Source organism: Mastomys coucha, chromosome X (assembly GCF_008632895.1).
Source record: "Mastomys coucha isolate ucsf_1 chromosome X, UCSF_Mcou_1, whole genome shotgun sequence".
Taxonomy (NCBI): Eukaryota; Metazoa; Chordata; class Mammalia; order Rodentia; family Muridae; genus Mastomys; species Mastomys coucha.
The window spans coordinates 134595757-134611985 of NC_045030.1; the positions used below are offsets into that span (position 1 = coordinate 134595757).

Here is a 16229-nt window from a genome sequence, read left to right on the forward strand (position 1 = left end):
CACTGATTTAAATATATTTCTGTTCTGGAATCATGGGCCATAGGCATAAAGCAGGGATAACTATTTTATCAGCTATCTGAATATCCTTTAATCTAGTCAGGCTGACATCTAAAATTAGTTTATCAAATATCCTCAATCATGGAAGCATCATGTGCTTTTTTTCCTTTTTTTGAAATTTTATCCTTCTGTTTGATACGTTCCTAGAATATACAAAGTGGAATTGTTAGTCAAATAAATGATTCTCATTGGGAGTGTTCCATTTGTTTGCAGGTCCTAAAGGTGATCCAGGCCAGACCATAACCCAGCCAGGAAAACCTGGCTTGCCAGGTAATCCAGGCAGAGATGGTGAAGTGGGTCTTCCAGGTATGTGAAGAATTTATTTTATTTCAAAACAACCTCATCACTGAAATTCTTTCTTGTGGATGTTCCACATACTTACAGTGCTGTTTTTTGTTTGTTTGTTTGTTTGTTTTGGTTTTTTGTTTGTTTGTTTGTTTTTGTAGGTGATCCTGGACCTCCAGGCCAACCAGGCCTGCCAGGAATACCTGGTAGCAAGGGAGAACCAGGTATCCCTGGGATTGGGCTTCCTGGACCACCCGGTCCTAAAGGTATGTAGGATGAGGTATTGGGCAGTGTAGATTACCTGGTTAGTAAAATACTATTATTTCATCATATATAAAAAAGTAGATGTAACTTTTTTGGTATATACCATTTAAAATCTGTATATGAAAAGTCACACTGGGGCTGCAGAGATGGCTCAGTGACTAAGAGCACTACTTGCTCTTCCAGAACACCAGAATTTAATTCTTAGAATCTCCATGGCAGCTCCTAACCACTCTTAACTCTCTAGGTCTAATGGATTCAATGCTCTCCTCTGGTTTCTTACGGCACTAGGCACATACCTGGTTCGTGTACATATATGCAGACAAAACACCTATGCACATAAAATTGAAATAAAAATAAACATTAAAGAAGAAAAGTCATTCTTTGCACCCAAATTTTGGAGACAGGATCTCTCACTGAACCTGGAGTTCATTTCCTAAAACAATCTAGTGATGAAACAATCTACATTTGAGAGATGAGAGATGCAAAATGATTCATGTGCTAAAGAACATCATGGGAATTACTACATTTATATTCATCATTGTATTCTTAGAGCTTTGAATAGTTCCCAGAAGTGTAGCAAGAAGTACATAGATTTGTATTGAATTAATGGATTCTATTAATCAGAAAACAGAATCACGATATACATATGCAATATTTTATTCCAAGTAAAATACACCCTTGATTTATTGATATTTTTAGTTTTTTCTACAGTTGTGCTTTACTCCTCCCAGAATTTATTCTTATGAATAGCAGGACAGCACCTTTGGGTGATGACAACTCCTTACTTCTACCAATTTTTTTATATAAATTACAGATTTGATTTTATGCGTTAATGCTTATATATTACACACAGTTGCATCCAGCTCATCTGTAGAAGTATATCTTTGCCATTCTGTCATATTTCATCACAATTTAAGCAGAAGGGAAGGTCTGTATTTATGAATGGCATTGATTCACTACATGTAATCTGATATGTTATATACTTCAGAAGAGCATAATTTCTTTTACAGTCATTACTTTGTGGAAATGACAGGATAAGGTATTTGAGAGAATCTCAGATGCCTAGTAGGCCTAATTCTAAGTGATCATACAGAATGTTCCTGTAATTTTTTTGGACAGACCTCCTGGGAGTTAGGCTGTTTGTGGGTGTGAAAAGATGGGCTGGAGCACCCAATCTGTCCTCAGCCAAGTAGTGAACCCATGCTAAAGTATCTTTATTTTTATTAGATATTTTCTTTTTTTAATTTATTTTTATTAGATATTTTCTTTATTTACATGTCATATGATATCTCCTTTCCCAGTTTCCCCTCCAAAAATAAAATAAAATAAAATAAAATAAACAAAAACAAAAAAACCCTGTCCCCTCCTCCTTCCCCTGCTCACCACCCCACCCTCTCCTGCTTCCTGCCCTGGCATTCCCCTACACTGGGACATAGAACCTTCACAGGGCCAAGGTCCTCTCCTCCCATTGATGACCAACTAGGCCATCCTCTGCTATACATGCAGCTGGAGCCATGACCCCTACCTTGTGTACTCCTTGGTTGGTAGTTTAGTCCCTGAGAGCTCTGAGGGTACTAGTTAGTTCATATTGTTATTCGTCCTAAAGGGCTGCAAACCCTTCAGCTCCAAAAATATTGACACAACAGTCAATGTTCCTGTACTTTTAACATGTCAGTATATAAAGCATGATTAGGGAGATGAGAACGTGACTACCTATCTTAAATCTTATTCTTTCTGTGGGTTAAAAACAATGATTTTCTATTTTACAGGTTTTCCAGGAATTCCAGGACCTCCAGGAGCTCCTGGGGCCCCTGGAAGAATGGGTCCAGAAGGGCCTCCTGGGTCACCAGGCTTTCCAGGACCAAAGGTCTGAAACAGTTTTTAAAAAGGATTTATTTATTTTTAGTTTTTATGTGTGTGAGTGATTTGTCTGCATGTGTATGTATGTGCACCATGTGGGTCCCTGGTGTGGTGACTGTGGAGGTCAGAAGAGGGCCTCAGCTGCCCTGGAACTGAAGTCACAGACAACTGTTAACTACCATGTGGGTGCTGGGAATCGAACCTGGATTCTCTACAAGAGCACTCAATATCTGAGCCATCTCTCCAGCCCCAGTCTGGAACATTTTAATTTCCCCCCCTTTTCATTTTTCTGTCTTCTCTATAGTCCTTAGTCCCAGTTCCTTTTCATTTTAGACATCGCCCCAAGTCTTTATTATAATGATAATACTTAGCTATATTTTCATTTAAAAATAACCAATCCCAAACCATCTTTAATAGAACTTAATACTCAAATTCAAAAGGTTTCTGACCTTGTTTTAGACTGGTAGGTTGTTGGATTACATGAAAGAATTCAGTGAGCAGCTTGGCCTGTATTTATGTATACAAATAATAACCCATTTCATACTTGTACATATGTGATGATTGGTAAAATTGTGTGAATATATCAAGCCCTTCCTGTATTGTTTCCTCTGTCCTAATTCCATTAAATATACATAAACCAAATCACTGTTATTTGATACTACTAATAAATAACTCCCTTTATATTTCTTCCATTGTATCTTATTTAAGCTCAAACACTTTTCAGTCAGCTTTGAGCAAACTGTTGCAGCATGTAATTATCCCTACTCTTCCTGAATTTTTTGTGCTTAAATGATTTAATCTCACTGGGTTTCATCCTTTTTGTTTTCCTCACTGAAAAACAGCTGTCAGACTCTCATGAAAAAAACTACATCTCTTTTGGCTTGTTTTTATTTTATAATGAACATTTTCAAATAAACACAGAAGCCCAAGAAATAATGTAATGACACATTTGTGTCAGCCAGGTACAAAATTGCTAAGATTATAATAATACTTCCTTGATCTTTTCCTATTTTTCAGGAAGCAGGTGGTCTCATTTAACCCAATTCTCAAAATTACATCATTTCACTTACAAATGCTTCATCATTCATATCTAACTAAATGGAAATTTTATGCAGAAACCACAATGGCATTATAAGACTTAGTCATGTTAAAAATAATTATTTGGATTATCTAATTCTTAGTCATATTCACCTTCCCTCACTTGAGTAGAGAGTTGTTTAATCCCTTGCTTTTCAGTTAACTTTTGCACTTTGAAAACAATTCAACTCATTTAATTTGCTTTTACTAAACCCTATTTCTGATCCTTCCAGTTATTCTCTCTAACATGCCCATTATTTTTAATTTAATTATCCTCTCCTTACTATAGAAGAAAAAATATTTGTATTCAATGTTTTAAATTCTCTGTAGTAAATGGTAAGCATCAGGAAAGTCACGGGACTTTTCGTTGTGTTTTGTTATGTGTATGCTTAAGGGAGAGCCAGGATTTGGGTTACCTGGGCCACCTGGGCCACCAGGATTCCCAGGTTTCAAAGGAACACCTGGTCCAAAAGGTGATCGTGGTTTCCCAGGACCTCCAGGTCCTCCAGGACGCACTGGCTTGGATGGGCTACCTGGACCAAAAGGTATGGAGGCTCTTGCTACTTTTCAATTTGTTTTGAACTCTCATTGATGTTGAAACCTTTGGAAAAGGTAATTTGGAAAGCCATGATGACTGTCTGCCACTGTTTTAAATTCATTTATATTCCACTAGGTTTTTTTTTCCATTTTTCCAAACAGAGGATATAATTCCCTCTTGTCTTTTGATTTACTTGTTTTGTATGATTTATAATTTAAGAATTACTCCATGTAATTTACATTTAAAAGAACTCATTGGTCTATTGAATTACATGGGTATACTATCAGATACTATTTGTAGGAATGAATTTTTGCCGATCTTTTGTGATTACAAATAATACCACACGTGTTATTTAGATGTGTGCAGGTACAATAGCAGATTAGAGTAGCAAAAATTAATTTTCTCAGTAAAAGGTTATAGCGTCTATGGGTAATATGAAATGTCTCTCTCTGTGAGCCATTTTCCACTCCTACCAACAATGAATGAAGCACTTGTTTCTTCCAACCCCTTCCCAACTATGGTTAAAACAAAACAAAACAAACAAAAACAACAACAAACAAAAAAAACTCCTAGCTTTTTCTGGCCTGGTGGAAGTAAGTTGATTTATGAGTATACTTTAAAACATTCCACTGTAGAATTTCAAATACACAGAAACATTACAAAGAACTATACATCAAATGGCTATCTGCCTGCTGCTTAGGCCCTATATATAAATTTCGTTTCATTCAAAATTATTTTTAAGTAAAATACTGCAGATGTAATTGGTAGAGATAGAGCTCTATGGTAGGAAACTAGCCTAATATGTTAAAAGACCTGGATTCATTCCTTGGCCCCAGAAATGGAAATATTATGTATAATACAAGGTATAAAAGGCAATAATACCATGACTGCTATATACACCCATCACTGATGTTCTATGGTGAATGTTTTATTATACATATTTTGTCATCTCTCTGTCCACCTATCCATCTCTCTACATAATAATTTCTTTTTGATGAATATCAAAACAAGTTGCAAAAGTACTGTTCTTCTCTTTCCTAATACTCATCCCAAAGCTGCCTATGTGTTTATTTCTATATAAAATCCACACATGTATTGACAAACACAATCTAATATGATATATTTCAGAGCTTGGGATGCAGCTCATTGGAAATGAATTTTCTTGCCATGCTCAAAGTTCTGGTACACGCACACACACACACACACACACACACACACACACACACACACACACGTCCTTATTCCAATTTCCAATATCGTTATGAAGGTTCTGTCTGTCCTTGAATCCTTGTATGTGGAATCATGCAATATGTACATTCTTATTAAATATCTTTCACTGAGCATGTTTTTACAAAACTACCCTTACTAGTTCTTATTTCTAGTAAATTCTTGAAGATGCCATTGTTAGGATTCAACTGTATCAAGTTGCTGAGTATTATGGGAGAAGCTGTTTGAAGAGTTCTCTGAGTCTTTTGGTGGATATATGCTTTGAGTATGCTTATATATATAAAGATTAGAATTGTGCTCATAAGTGTGCTCAGTTGTATAAGAAACTATTAGATCTTTCGCCACTTTAAAATTTACACTGATATAACATTTTCAACTGATATAACCTTTTCAGTTAATCATGATTCTCCCCAAGATTAACGTTTAGCTTGCTTTGTGGTAGTATCATAAATTACAAATTTAATTTAATTTCTCTAACTACATAGGATGGCCAGATTTTTATCCACTCTTGTGGATTATTTAGACATTCAAATATTTGCCAGTTTGGATTGATGGACTGTGTTGTGCCTTAACTTAAAAGTGTTCCTAGTATACCCTCAATACTTGTCATTTTTAGAGTAAACCTGGGAGTATTTTATTCCTGTGTTGGTTGCCTATTTGTATTTCTATAGTATTTGGATACAAAGTTTTGATTTTATCGTTGTATTTATGCTACCTATTATTATAATTTTGTGTCATCTAAGACACATATGTACCTGTGAGGCACTGTCAAGACATTCTGACCTATACTGTCATTAATCTCAAATACTTTGTATTTATATTACTTATATAAAATAGAAGCCAAACAGTAGATTATTTGGCCATTTCTATCACATCAAATACTGTGTATAGATGTGTCCTTTGCTGTGCTGCCAATCCTGGTTCACTCATCTGTTTCACTGTCCTTTAACTAGGATCGCATTGTTTACATGGATGGATATATACATACATACATATATATATATATATATATATATATACTTTTCTTGTTAAAAATTATAAACTATACTATGTACTTTGCCTGTCTTTCTTCTCAACATAGTTCAAATGTATGTGGCCCTACTGTGAGTGAATTAACTATCATTTAAGAGTCTCATTTTCCCTGTTTACAGTTGATATCATTTCCCCACATCTCTACTACTTTAATCTCCTTGAACTTGATATCTTTAAATATAAAAAGGAATAGGTTTAACATAACTAGCTTCACTGATTTTATTTCACTGTTCAATTTGCAAAGAATAGAATTCTCATGATAAATATTTTAGAGAATTGTCTAAATTAAATTTATATTCCCAAATCATGTTGAATTGATTTTCATTAAATCAATATATATCTCAGCTTAATCTTAGCCAGAATGCATTTTGTTGTGAAAATTCCCAAAATAGTCTGAGATAACTTCTTAAGAAAATTCTTTTATTAATACCTATATATTTTTGACTAAACAATTTTGAGTGGCTGTCAATCACTCAAAGTTGTAGTGTTTCCCAATACTTTATCTTTCTCAACTATAAGCTCATGGTTAAAAATTACAAATCAAATATTCTGGATGATAATCTACTGATAGTCTTTTACGAAAGATACCCATTAATTGTTTTGAGACATGTTTTTATGAAGAAATGAACTAGAGTCTATTTGAAACATGAACTTTTTTTACCATGCATTTGCTTGAAATTTTGAAGGAAATTTAGGATTTTATATATATATATATATATATATATATATATATATTGGTTTTTCGAGACAGGGTTTCTCCTCTGTGTAGCCCTGGCTGTCCTAGATCTCACTCTGTAGACGAGGCTGGCCTCGAACTCAGAAATCTGCTTGCCTCCGCCTCCCAAGTGCTGGGATTAAATGCATGCAACACCACTGCCCAGCTGGATTTCTATATTTTTAATAGTAAAATCCCAGTAGAGTTTGGAATGTTTCGCTTTATTGTTTGTTTTTGGTTTTGTTTTTGTTTTCTGACAAGGTCTCTCTATGTAGCCCAGCTTGGTCTTAAACTCATTATTCTCCTGTTTCCATCTCCCAATGATGAGATTTTAAGGTGCAAGTCATTGGGTCCTGCTTCAAGTATAGTTTTTAACATTCTAGAAGAATTAGTATTTGGGCATTTTTTTCTATGAAAATCCTTTATTTGTCTAGCATTTATATTCATTTTCCATACAGTATAATAATTGAGTCACTAGAAACACAAAGGCATAAACTATGCTCTTGAAAAAAATCTCAAGAAGTTGCTCTGTATTATTAAAAAAATAATCTAGATCATTTGTTTTCAACCTTCCTAATGCTGTGACCTTTTAATACAATTCCTCATGTTGTGGTGACCCCCAACCACAAAATTATTTTGTTTCTAATTAATAAGTGTAATTTTGCTAGTATTATGAATGGTAATAGAAATATATGTTATGCAGGATATCTTATATGCAGCCCGCAAAGGAGTCGTGACCCACAGGTTGAGAACTGCTGACATAGATAGCATTGCTATGATGGTAGTTCTCTCAGTGGTAACTTTTATGGATGAGTATGCCAATAAAGTTTTGAATCAATTTATTATTGTCAGAACTTAGCTAGCAGACTACAATAACAAATTTACCCAACATGGTTGTGGTTTATGCTCAGTGGTAAATTACTTGTATAGTATGTGCAGAGCCAATGTCTCCAAAATCTTCAATTATTAGACATATTTGGATCAAATATCAGATTTTGAAACTCAGTGACTTAACTATAAAAAATAAATTAGCATGTCATTTTTCAAAATAGTATGGACACCAGCAATAAATTTTAAAAGTTAATAATACACATGATGATATAGAAATTATGCTTAAGCCTGAATATCACAACTTAATTATACTAAAAAAGAATAAAAAAGATGACTTTGGGAGCAATCTGTTTACCTCTTACATTACTTTTTTTCAGGATCTCGTTTTAGGTCTTTCAGAGGTATAGGATGTAACAATTTGCCTGAGTCTTTTGAAAGGATATTTTAATCAAGAGAAATAATAAAGAAAGTACCATGACAAATGAAATGATTTATTTGGATATGTTAAAATTAAAAACTTTTGATAGTAACAAAATGTGCTTCATTTTTCAAAATCAAAAAATATGCCAGTATATTTATGAGGAAACTATAAACTATTATTAATAACTTGACATTTTAAAATTGTTTTTAAAAAATCCTACATGTTAGTTCGAAGGCTGGGTGTTGTCAATTATCCCCATTTATAAATATAAATCATTTCAATGAGAATTTAAGTGATAATTCAGAAGCACTTTATATAACTGATTTTAAAACCTTAGTGTTTACCAAATACACATTAATTCATGTTAAAATGTCACTGATATTATGAAATTGTGAACCTGTGCAGGAATAACAACTGCAGCAGCAAAAGTGTTCTGAAGCATACATATGTCCCTACAGAAACTTAGGATTTTACAATAGTGTTTTCATTAATCAGTAAAGAATGAAGGAATTCTTTCAAATTTGATATGAGTAAATGATCTCATAAAATGAACACCTAATCTATAATATTTTAATGTGAGTTAGAATTATAAATATTATAAATTTGAAAAGTAAGTTTGAAATATAAGGAAAAATGTATTTTAAATATTCTAAGTTTATAGAATTTCAGCAGTTCTTTTAAATAGGGCAAATACAGAATTGCAGATAGAAAACTGTAATGCTGCTATGTCCATCATTAGGTGCTTTTTAGTTCCCACCTTCATCTAATTAGTATGCACAGTACTTACTCTTGACATTATGTTGATGGGTACAAAAATAATTCTAGGTAACATCTCTGGGAATTTGTATCAAACATTCTAAAAAGCAATAATAAATCTCTACACAGCTTCCTCCCTGGTAGAATATTGTTGATTGTTCACTTCCCAATGGCTATAAGGGTAGAATTCCTCTAATATCAAAACCAGGCAGAAAAACAAACAAATAAACAAATAGACAAAAAATTACAACAACAAAAAAATACCTAAGTTATAAGCCAAAATCTCTGAAGAACAAATAGGTAAGAATTTTGCCAAATGACAATAACACATCAAATATTACAATATTTAAAAAGAAAGTCTAGCATGACTTTCATGACCATCATTATCTTGAGATACCAGCTGCTCTGATATCTGAAAAGTATTCAGTATAATTTGCTATTTCAACAGTCCACACAATTGCTTCTATGCACTTGAAATATTGTTGAAATTATTTGATAAAATTCAACATCAATTTCTGAAAAAAATACTTTTAGAAAATTATGAACTCAAGAAAACCTGTTAGTCGGCCTAAAGAGTCAGCATATGGTAGGTTGAGGCAGATGGATTGCCTCAAGTTCAAGGATATTCTAGTACTTCGTTTCAGGCCACTCAGAAGGGCAGTGGGAAGCCCTACTTCAGAAAAAGAAAATAAAAACCAATTTGTCACCAATGTTGAAATTCCAAAGCTCCTTTTTATGACAAAGTATTTTAGCATAAGTCTTATATCATTTATAAAAAGCTTAATCCAGTATGATTGATGGTGAAATACTGAATACTTTCATCCAAAAAATAGATTACAACAAAAAGTTGTTTGCCAAAAATCCATTATTATACTAGAAATATTTAGCTATTGTTATAAGTTAAAATGAATAAATTAAAAGCATAGAGATTGAAAAGGAAGAAATTTTCTATTCATACATGATTTGACTTTATATTTAGAAAATTATCTTACATAAAACATTTGGAATAGAAAGTTAATTTTACAGTATAAGTATTAGGGCCACTGTACAAAACAACGTGAAATTTTACCAATTAGAATTAGACAAAAATTAATATTTAAAATAGCAGCAAGTATCATAATGTTCTGACATATATTATATCTCTAACAATAAGTGCAGTGTTTATATGTTAAAGAACTACAAAATACCAATGACATGAGCCAAATAAATATAAATAAAGTGATATATTATACCAATATACTGGCAGGCCTAATTTCCTTAAGATAACAATTCTGTTTAAATTAATGCATAGACTAATTGTACCCTTAAGAAAAACACAGCAGAAGTTTGTAATTATTCAAACATTTACACGAAAAAGTGAACACCTTACAGTAGCCAAAACAAATTAAGAAAGTTCTATGTTAGAGAATTCAAAGTATTTGATTTGAAGACTTAATACAGTCTTAAAGTGACTAATATATCTTGTAATATATGGCATGCTGACACATAGGTCTAGAAATAGAATTGTCTTTGATTTTCTGTGTGTGCAGAGCTGGAGATAAAATCCAAGCACTCTTGTATGCTAAGCATGCACTGAGGTAAATTTTATCTCCACAAAAATGTTTTTCACATATTGACATTTCAATAGAAAAAGAAACTTCTAACAAATAGTACAAAAGCTATTATTGTATAGGTGAACATGAAACAAGGAAACAAAGCAAATGAACCTCCACATTTTACAAATTTTAACTCAGAACAGATTATAGACCCACACATAAAGTTTCAAAACCTAAAACTTCTAGAACACAAGAACTGCAACTTTTTTTGGTAAAAGTCAAACAGTCTTTTAGATTTAGTGGACCATTATTTGTTATAACTTCTCTCTTTGAGTATGTAATCTGCTTCTCTCATCAATGCAACAAAATAACTGAGAAAATAAACTTAGAGAAGAATTTATTTCTGTTCACAGTTCTAAGGTACAGTGCATCAAGAAGGAGATGGTGTGAGAACAAGAGCTTAAGGCAGCTCTTCCTATCACATCCATAATTAGGAAGCAAAGAGAGGTGGGCATTTGTACTTGGTTCATTTTCTCCTTTTCATAGTCAGGGACCATAGCCCATTGAATAGTGCCAGCCACTTTTAGGGTGGATCATCTCATCTTAACCTAATTTAAATATTTCCCTACAGGCCTGTTTAGAGGCTTAGCTCTAAATCCTGTTAAGTTGATAATCAATATTAAGTACCATGTGATTTGAAAATAAAACAAATTCTCTGCTCATAGATAGTGTAAACACTGGTATATAGTCAAATTTAGTTTTCTTTTAAGTGAAAGCATAGAACAAAAATCCTTATGATCATAACCTAGACAAAGAATTGTTGGCTAGGACACGAAAAGCCATTAAACAAAAAATGGCTAATTTGGACTTCACTAAAATAAAATATTTTCATATCATGAGTCTAACAAAGTGTTTGTAAGCATAATATATGCAAATCCTTAAAACTCAACAATCAGAAACCATTTGCCAAATTTAAAAGTAGAGTTGAAAAATGTTGGCAACAATTTAAATATATTTATATTTCTCCCCAAAAAGCATTCAAATGGCAGGCAAATGCATGTAAGAATCTTCAATACAGTCACCTGCAAAATATAGGTTTAAGCAACAATGAGATAGATACATAATTATAAAAATTAGCTTTCTTCTCAAGAAGAAGGAAAATTGCCAACTAGTATGTAGAATAATAGAGTCTTGCACACAGCTAGTTAGAATCCCAAACAGTGCAGCTACTTCAATTTCCAGCACAGGACCAAAGAGCTTCATTCCACTTTGAAAATGTGCCAGTATATTTGAAAGTAAAACATAGTCTTACTCTTTGAAACAGCAAACTCATTTCTAGGTATTTATTAAAGAAAACTCTGACGCTTTGCATAAAAATCTGTAAGTCTATGTTCCTAGGAGATTTATTCATAACCAACAAGAATTGGAAACAGCCCAGATGTCAATCAAACCACAAGGACTAACACAATGTAGTGTATTTATACAAGGGAATAGTCAATATGTGGAGTTAGGAATCAAGTCCAGGACCTCATGCATGCTAGACATACATTCTAACTGCTGACATAAATCATAGTCCAACATGTATCTTTCAAAAATTTACACAGTTTCAATAGGAAAATAAATCTTTTCAACAAACAGTGCTAAAATGATTGGATGTCTGTATACACAACACATAAATGAATCTCAAATGCATCACATTAAGTGGGAAAAAAGACATACTCAAGAAGCTACATACTACATGATTGCATTTGTGACATTCTGGAAATGGAAAACCTGTAAAAAATAAAGTAGCATAGTAGTTGCAAGAAAATTGGCATGTGGAGAGGATCAACAACTGATCACTGGTCCTTTTGAGAATTGGTGAAATGGTTCTAAATTTAGATTTTAGTGGCAATTTTACAACTGTACACATTTCTCAAAACTCATCCAAGTGTGTGATGAAAGAATAGGTTTTTAAAAATACAATGTTTTTATTAGTTTTATAAAAATTCATACATATTATGTAGTTTTCTGAATCTTGCCTATAATGGCCTTAAGATCTGTCCTTCACTTCTCTGTGCCTCCCAATTTTATGTCATTTTAAAAAGTAACCCACTAGGTCCAATGAGTATGTCTCATATACTCATGTCTATTAGAACAGGAACAACATACCACAGGCCATACACCCTTAAAGAAAATTGGCATTCCCTTCCCTAGAAGCCATCAATTGCCAATAGCTCCTATACTAGGAATGGAGGCACATAAGCCCTTCTCCCCCTCACCCACTACTTAGCAGGACGATTGATTGATTTGATCGTGTACAGGTAACTGCAGCTACTGTTGAGTCCCTAAGTACAGCTGTCCTGTCATATCCAGAAGATACTGATTTTCTCTGGACATTCCTGACTTCTGGCTCTTAAATTCCTCAATGATCCCTAAGCAAATCTTAATAGATGTAATAATTTTGAAAAGTGTGAGTGATAGGAAACTCAGAGAATGAAGTATCAAATGACAAAATATTGCAGGCAGGTTGGGAGAATCTTGAGCACATTTTCAGCCATAAACTCAAGTTAATAAAAAGGAAGATGTTGAAATTTATCTGCTTAAGGCTTAAGTGACTAAAAACTATATTTTTATAACCAAAGAGTTATCCAGTATGAAGTAGATTATAATCTTGTTGCTGTTTTGAGAAGTCAAAACAAGCACCGACATTGACTTCTGGCCTTGTGTTAAATAAGACTTCAACTACGAATGGGCTTTCTGCTTTGGGTACTCGTCCTTTTCTTCCTGGGTAAACTAGTCTTATTGCATCTTGTTCTGCCATGTTTGGTTGATACTCCAGGGAGGCCTTCTCTTTTCTGAAGGGGAACAGAAGAGCAGTGGATCTGGGTGAAAGGGGAAGTACTGGAAGAGGCAAAAACTGCTGTTTGGGATGCATTGTATGAGAGAAAAATAATGGAAAAGGGAAAAAACTATGGTTATTTTCAATATGTAAACTGTGCTTTTTACAAAAGGTGATGTTGGGCCAAATGGACAACCTGGACCAATAGGGCCTCCAGGGCTACCAGGAATTGGTCTTCAGGGACCACCAGGACCACCAGGGACTCCAGGGCCAATAGGCCAACCAGGTAAGATTACAGTAAATGTGCCTGTTATAAGATTTGCAGTGTATATGAATGTCTTCCAGTAATGTGATTAAAGAGGTAGTCCGTGTATGTATATAATTTTATCAAATTGTAAATTATAGATCACAGCATAAGAGCTAATTTATTACTTGATTTTCTCCCTTCTGTTCACCTAAAAATCCATCTATTCTAATAATAAAAATTGGAAATTATAGTTACCATTACCATATAATCATTGAACAATACAGAGTTTTAAAAACATAGACCTCAAACTGTTCGTGCTTATTATTTCAGACCAAAGAATAAAGTTGATCTCCCTTTTTGCTCCTATACTGGGAATAACTTTGTAACTGAGCACACTAAGCTGCTCTTTTTTCAGTTAGATACTTGAAAGGGTTTTGTAAATATGTAGCTTATGGCTTTGCCTCCACAGATAAAGAATCATATGGCTGTTGTATATTTGTATGAGAGTCTGTACTAATTGTCGATTCTGAGTGAGTTCACACTATTTACTCAGGTAGAGTAAGGGACATTCTCATCCCTGCATTTTGTTATTTTGAATATTGTAATAGTTCATAAAGTGAAAACAAACATGGAACATTTGTCTTTTTAATTTGTATGAACACATTAGAAAATTGAACACAATTCAGATGCACATATATTGAACACCTTAAATGACACCAGGTATGTTGTTGGTTATTGCATTAAGAGTTTGAAAACTGTAGTTAAAAATATAAAACACCCCAAAGGGTTATTTTTATTCATGTACTATTTTAAAACTCAATTTGAAGGCACATTGTACTTTTTTATGGCCCCTGGCATGCATTACTGATTGAAACATAAGAAAACTTGGAGTTACGTTTTGAATGAGGTTGCTATAAATAGTTGCTTCATCGTTCATGAAAAAAAGAACAAAAAACCAAAATGAAAACAAAACCACACTGCCCAACCTGCATAGAAGTGGAATCTTGAAGAAAAAAGTATTTTTAGTTTTGATTATTACAGACTTAAACTGGTATTTCACAAAGAATGATGTAATGATTTTATCACTTCTTTTGTATTTTGTTGTTTCTTTTAGTTTGAAAAAGCACATGGCTCTGTAGAAGCATTTTGAATTCTTACATGAGAGCTGCATGAAAATTTAAAACACTGTTAACAAGCATTTGAATAAAATATAAAATTGTAATATTTATTTTAAACTATAGCTAATACCTTGTAATTTTTTTGTCAAAACATCTACTATTCTATTTGTATACTGCTCTCTTCCACCCCCAGGAGCATAAAGACTGCATAGTATCAGAACAGTTGTAGTTAATAACTTTTCATTCACCTTCATATATTTGCCTGTAAATATTTTCTTTGCTGTAGGCTTTAATATCAATTGTATTCAGCAGTTAACAAAAAAACATAAAAATTATACAATGGACTCTCAATATATATGTTCATTTTTAAGATTCTTTGCTAGAAAAATAACCAGATCCATCATGTGGAGATTGCATCAATACTTATAATGTTAATATGTTGTTAACTAGGCTTACATGGGATTCCAGGAGAGAAGGGAGACCCAGGACCTCCTGGGTTTGATGTTCCAGGACTCCCTGGAGAAAGAGGTAGTCCAGGGCTCCCTGGAGCCCCTGGTCTTGTAGGGCCTCCAGGATCACCTGGTCTCCCTGGAAAAGCAGGTGTCCCTGGATTTCAAGGTAATGTTTAATAATCTGTCTGACTGTGGAACAATGAAACTAATATTAATATGACTGAAAAATCATTTTCATATTGAATTTTATGAATTTACACTATCTATTAAGGAAGAATGTTAAGTGTATGAGTGTTGGAAACTCTGTTGTTGTTTTCACTATACTTTTTTATACTGTGTGACAGTACCAGTTATATATTACTATATAATAAAGGATCCAAAATGTGATTGTTAAAAGTAACTTTTCAAACATTTTGCTTAAGATTCTGTGGGTCAGAAATCAAGGGGTGCCTTTAACAGATTATTTTCTATAATTCATATGACTCTAATAAGAATGATTAGAGTTGAAGAATCTAACTCTATGACACTTTTCTAACACTTGGGTATTCTTTAGCTCATGTGACATCTAATCACTCATAATGCTTCTACTCATCTCTTTATCATCCTTCCATTGCAAGTGGCTTCCCAAAGAAAGAATTTCACGAGATAAAAATGAGGTCCTGAAGAGATATCTCAGGGGTTAAAAAATCACTGGCTGGTTAAGAGAACTGGGGTTGGATTCCCAGCCCTCACAAGGCAGCTCCCAACTGTCTGTAATTCCAGTCCCAGGGGATCAAGTGCCTTCTTCTGGCCTCTGGGGGTACTAATGTACATGGTGCACAGCACAGACATATTCAGCCAAAATACCATACACATAAAATAAAAATTAAAACGTGCTTTCGGAGGGAGGGACAGGGAGAATGTGGAGAGAGGGAAGGAGGAAGGAAGGCAAGGAGGGAAGAAGGGAAGGAAGGAGGGAGGGAGGTAGAGGGAGACAGAGGGAGGGAAGGAGAG

At 33.7% G+C, this 16229-nt stretch overlaps 1 protein-coding gene across 1 annotated transcript in view; it reads left to right on the plus strand.

Annotated features, from left to right (window-relative positions):
* Positions 1–16229, plus strand: part of Col4a5 (collagen type IV alpha 5 chain) — a 186436-nt gene that overhangs the window by 114442 nt on the left and 55765 nt on the right. Inside the window, exons 26-31 of the mRNA XM_031377745.1 lie at positions 271–363; positions 504–608; positions 2376–2473; positions 3938–4088; positions 13592–13705; positions 15235–15402. Of these exons, the coding sequence (XP_031233605.1) occupies positions 271–363; positions 504–608; positions 2376–2473; positions 3938–4088; positions 13592–13705; positions 15235–15402 (729 nt within the window). The remainder of the gene's footprint in view (positions 1–270; positions 364–503; positions 609–2375; positions 2474–3937; positions 4089–13591; positions 13706–15234; positions 15403–16229) is intronic.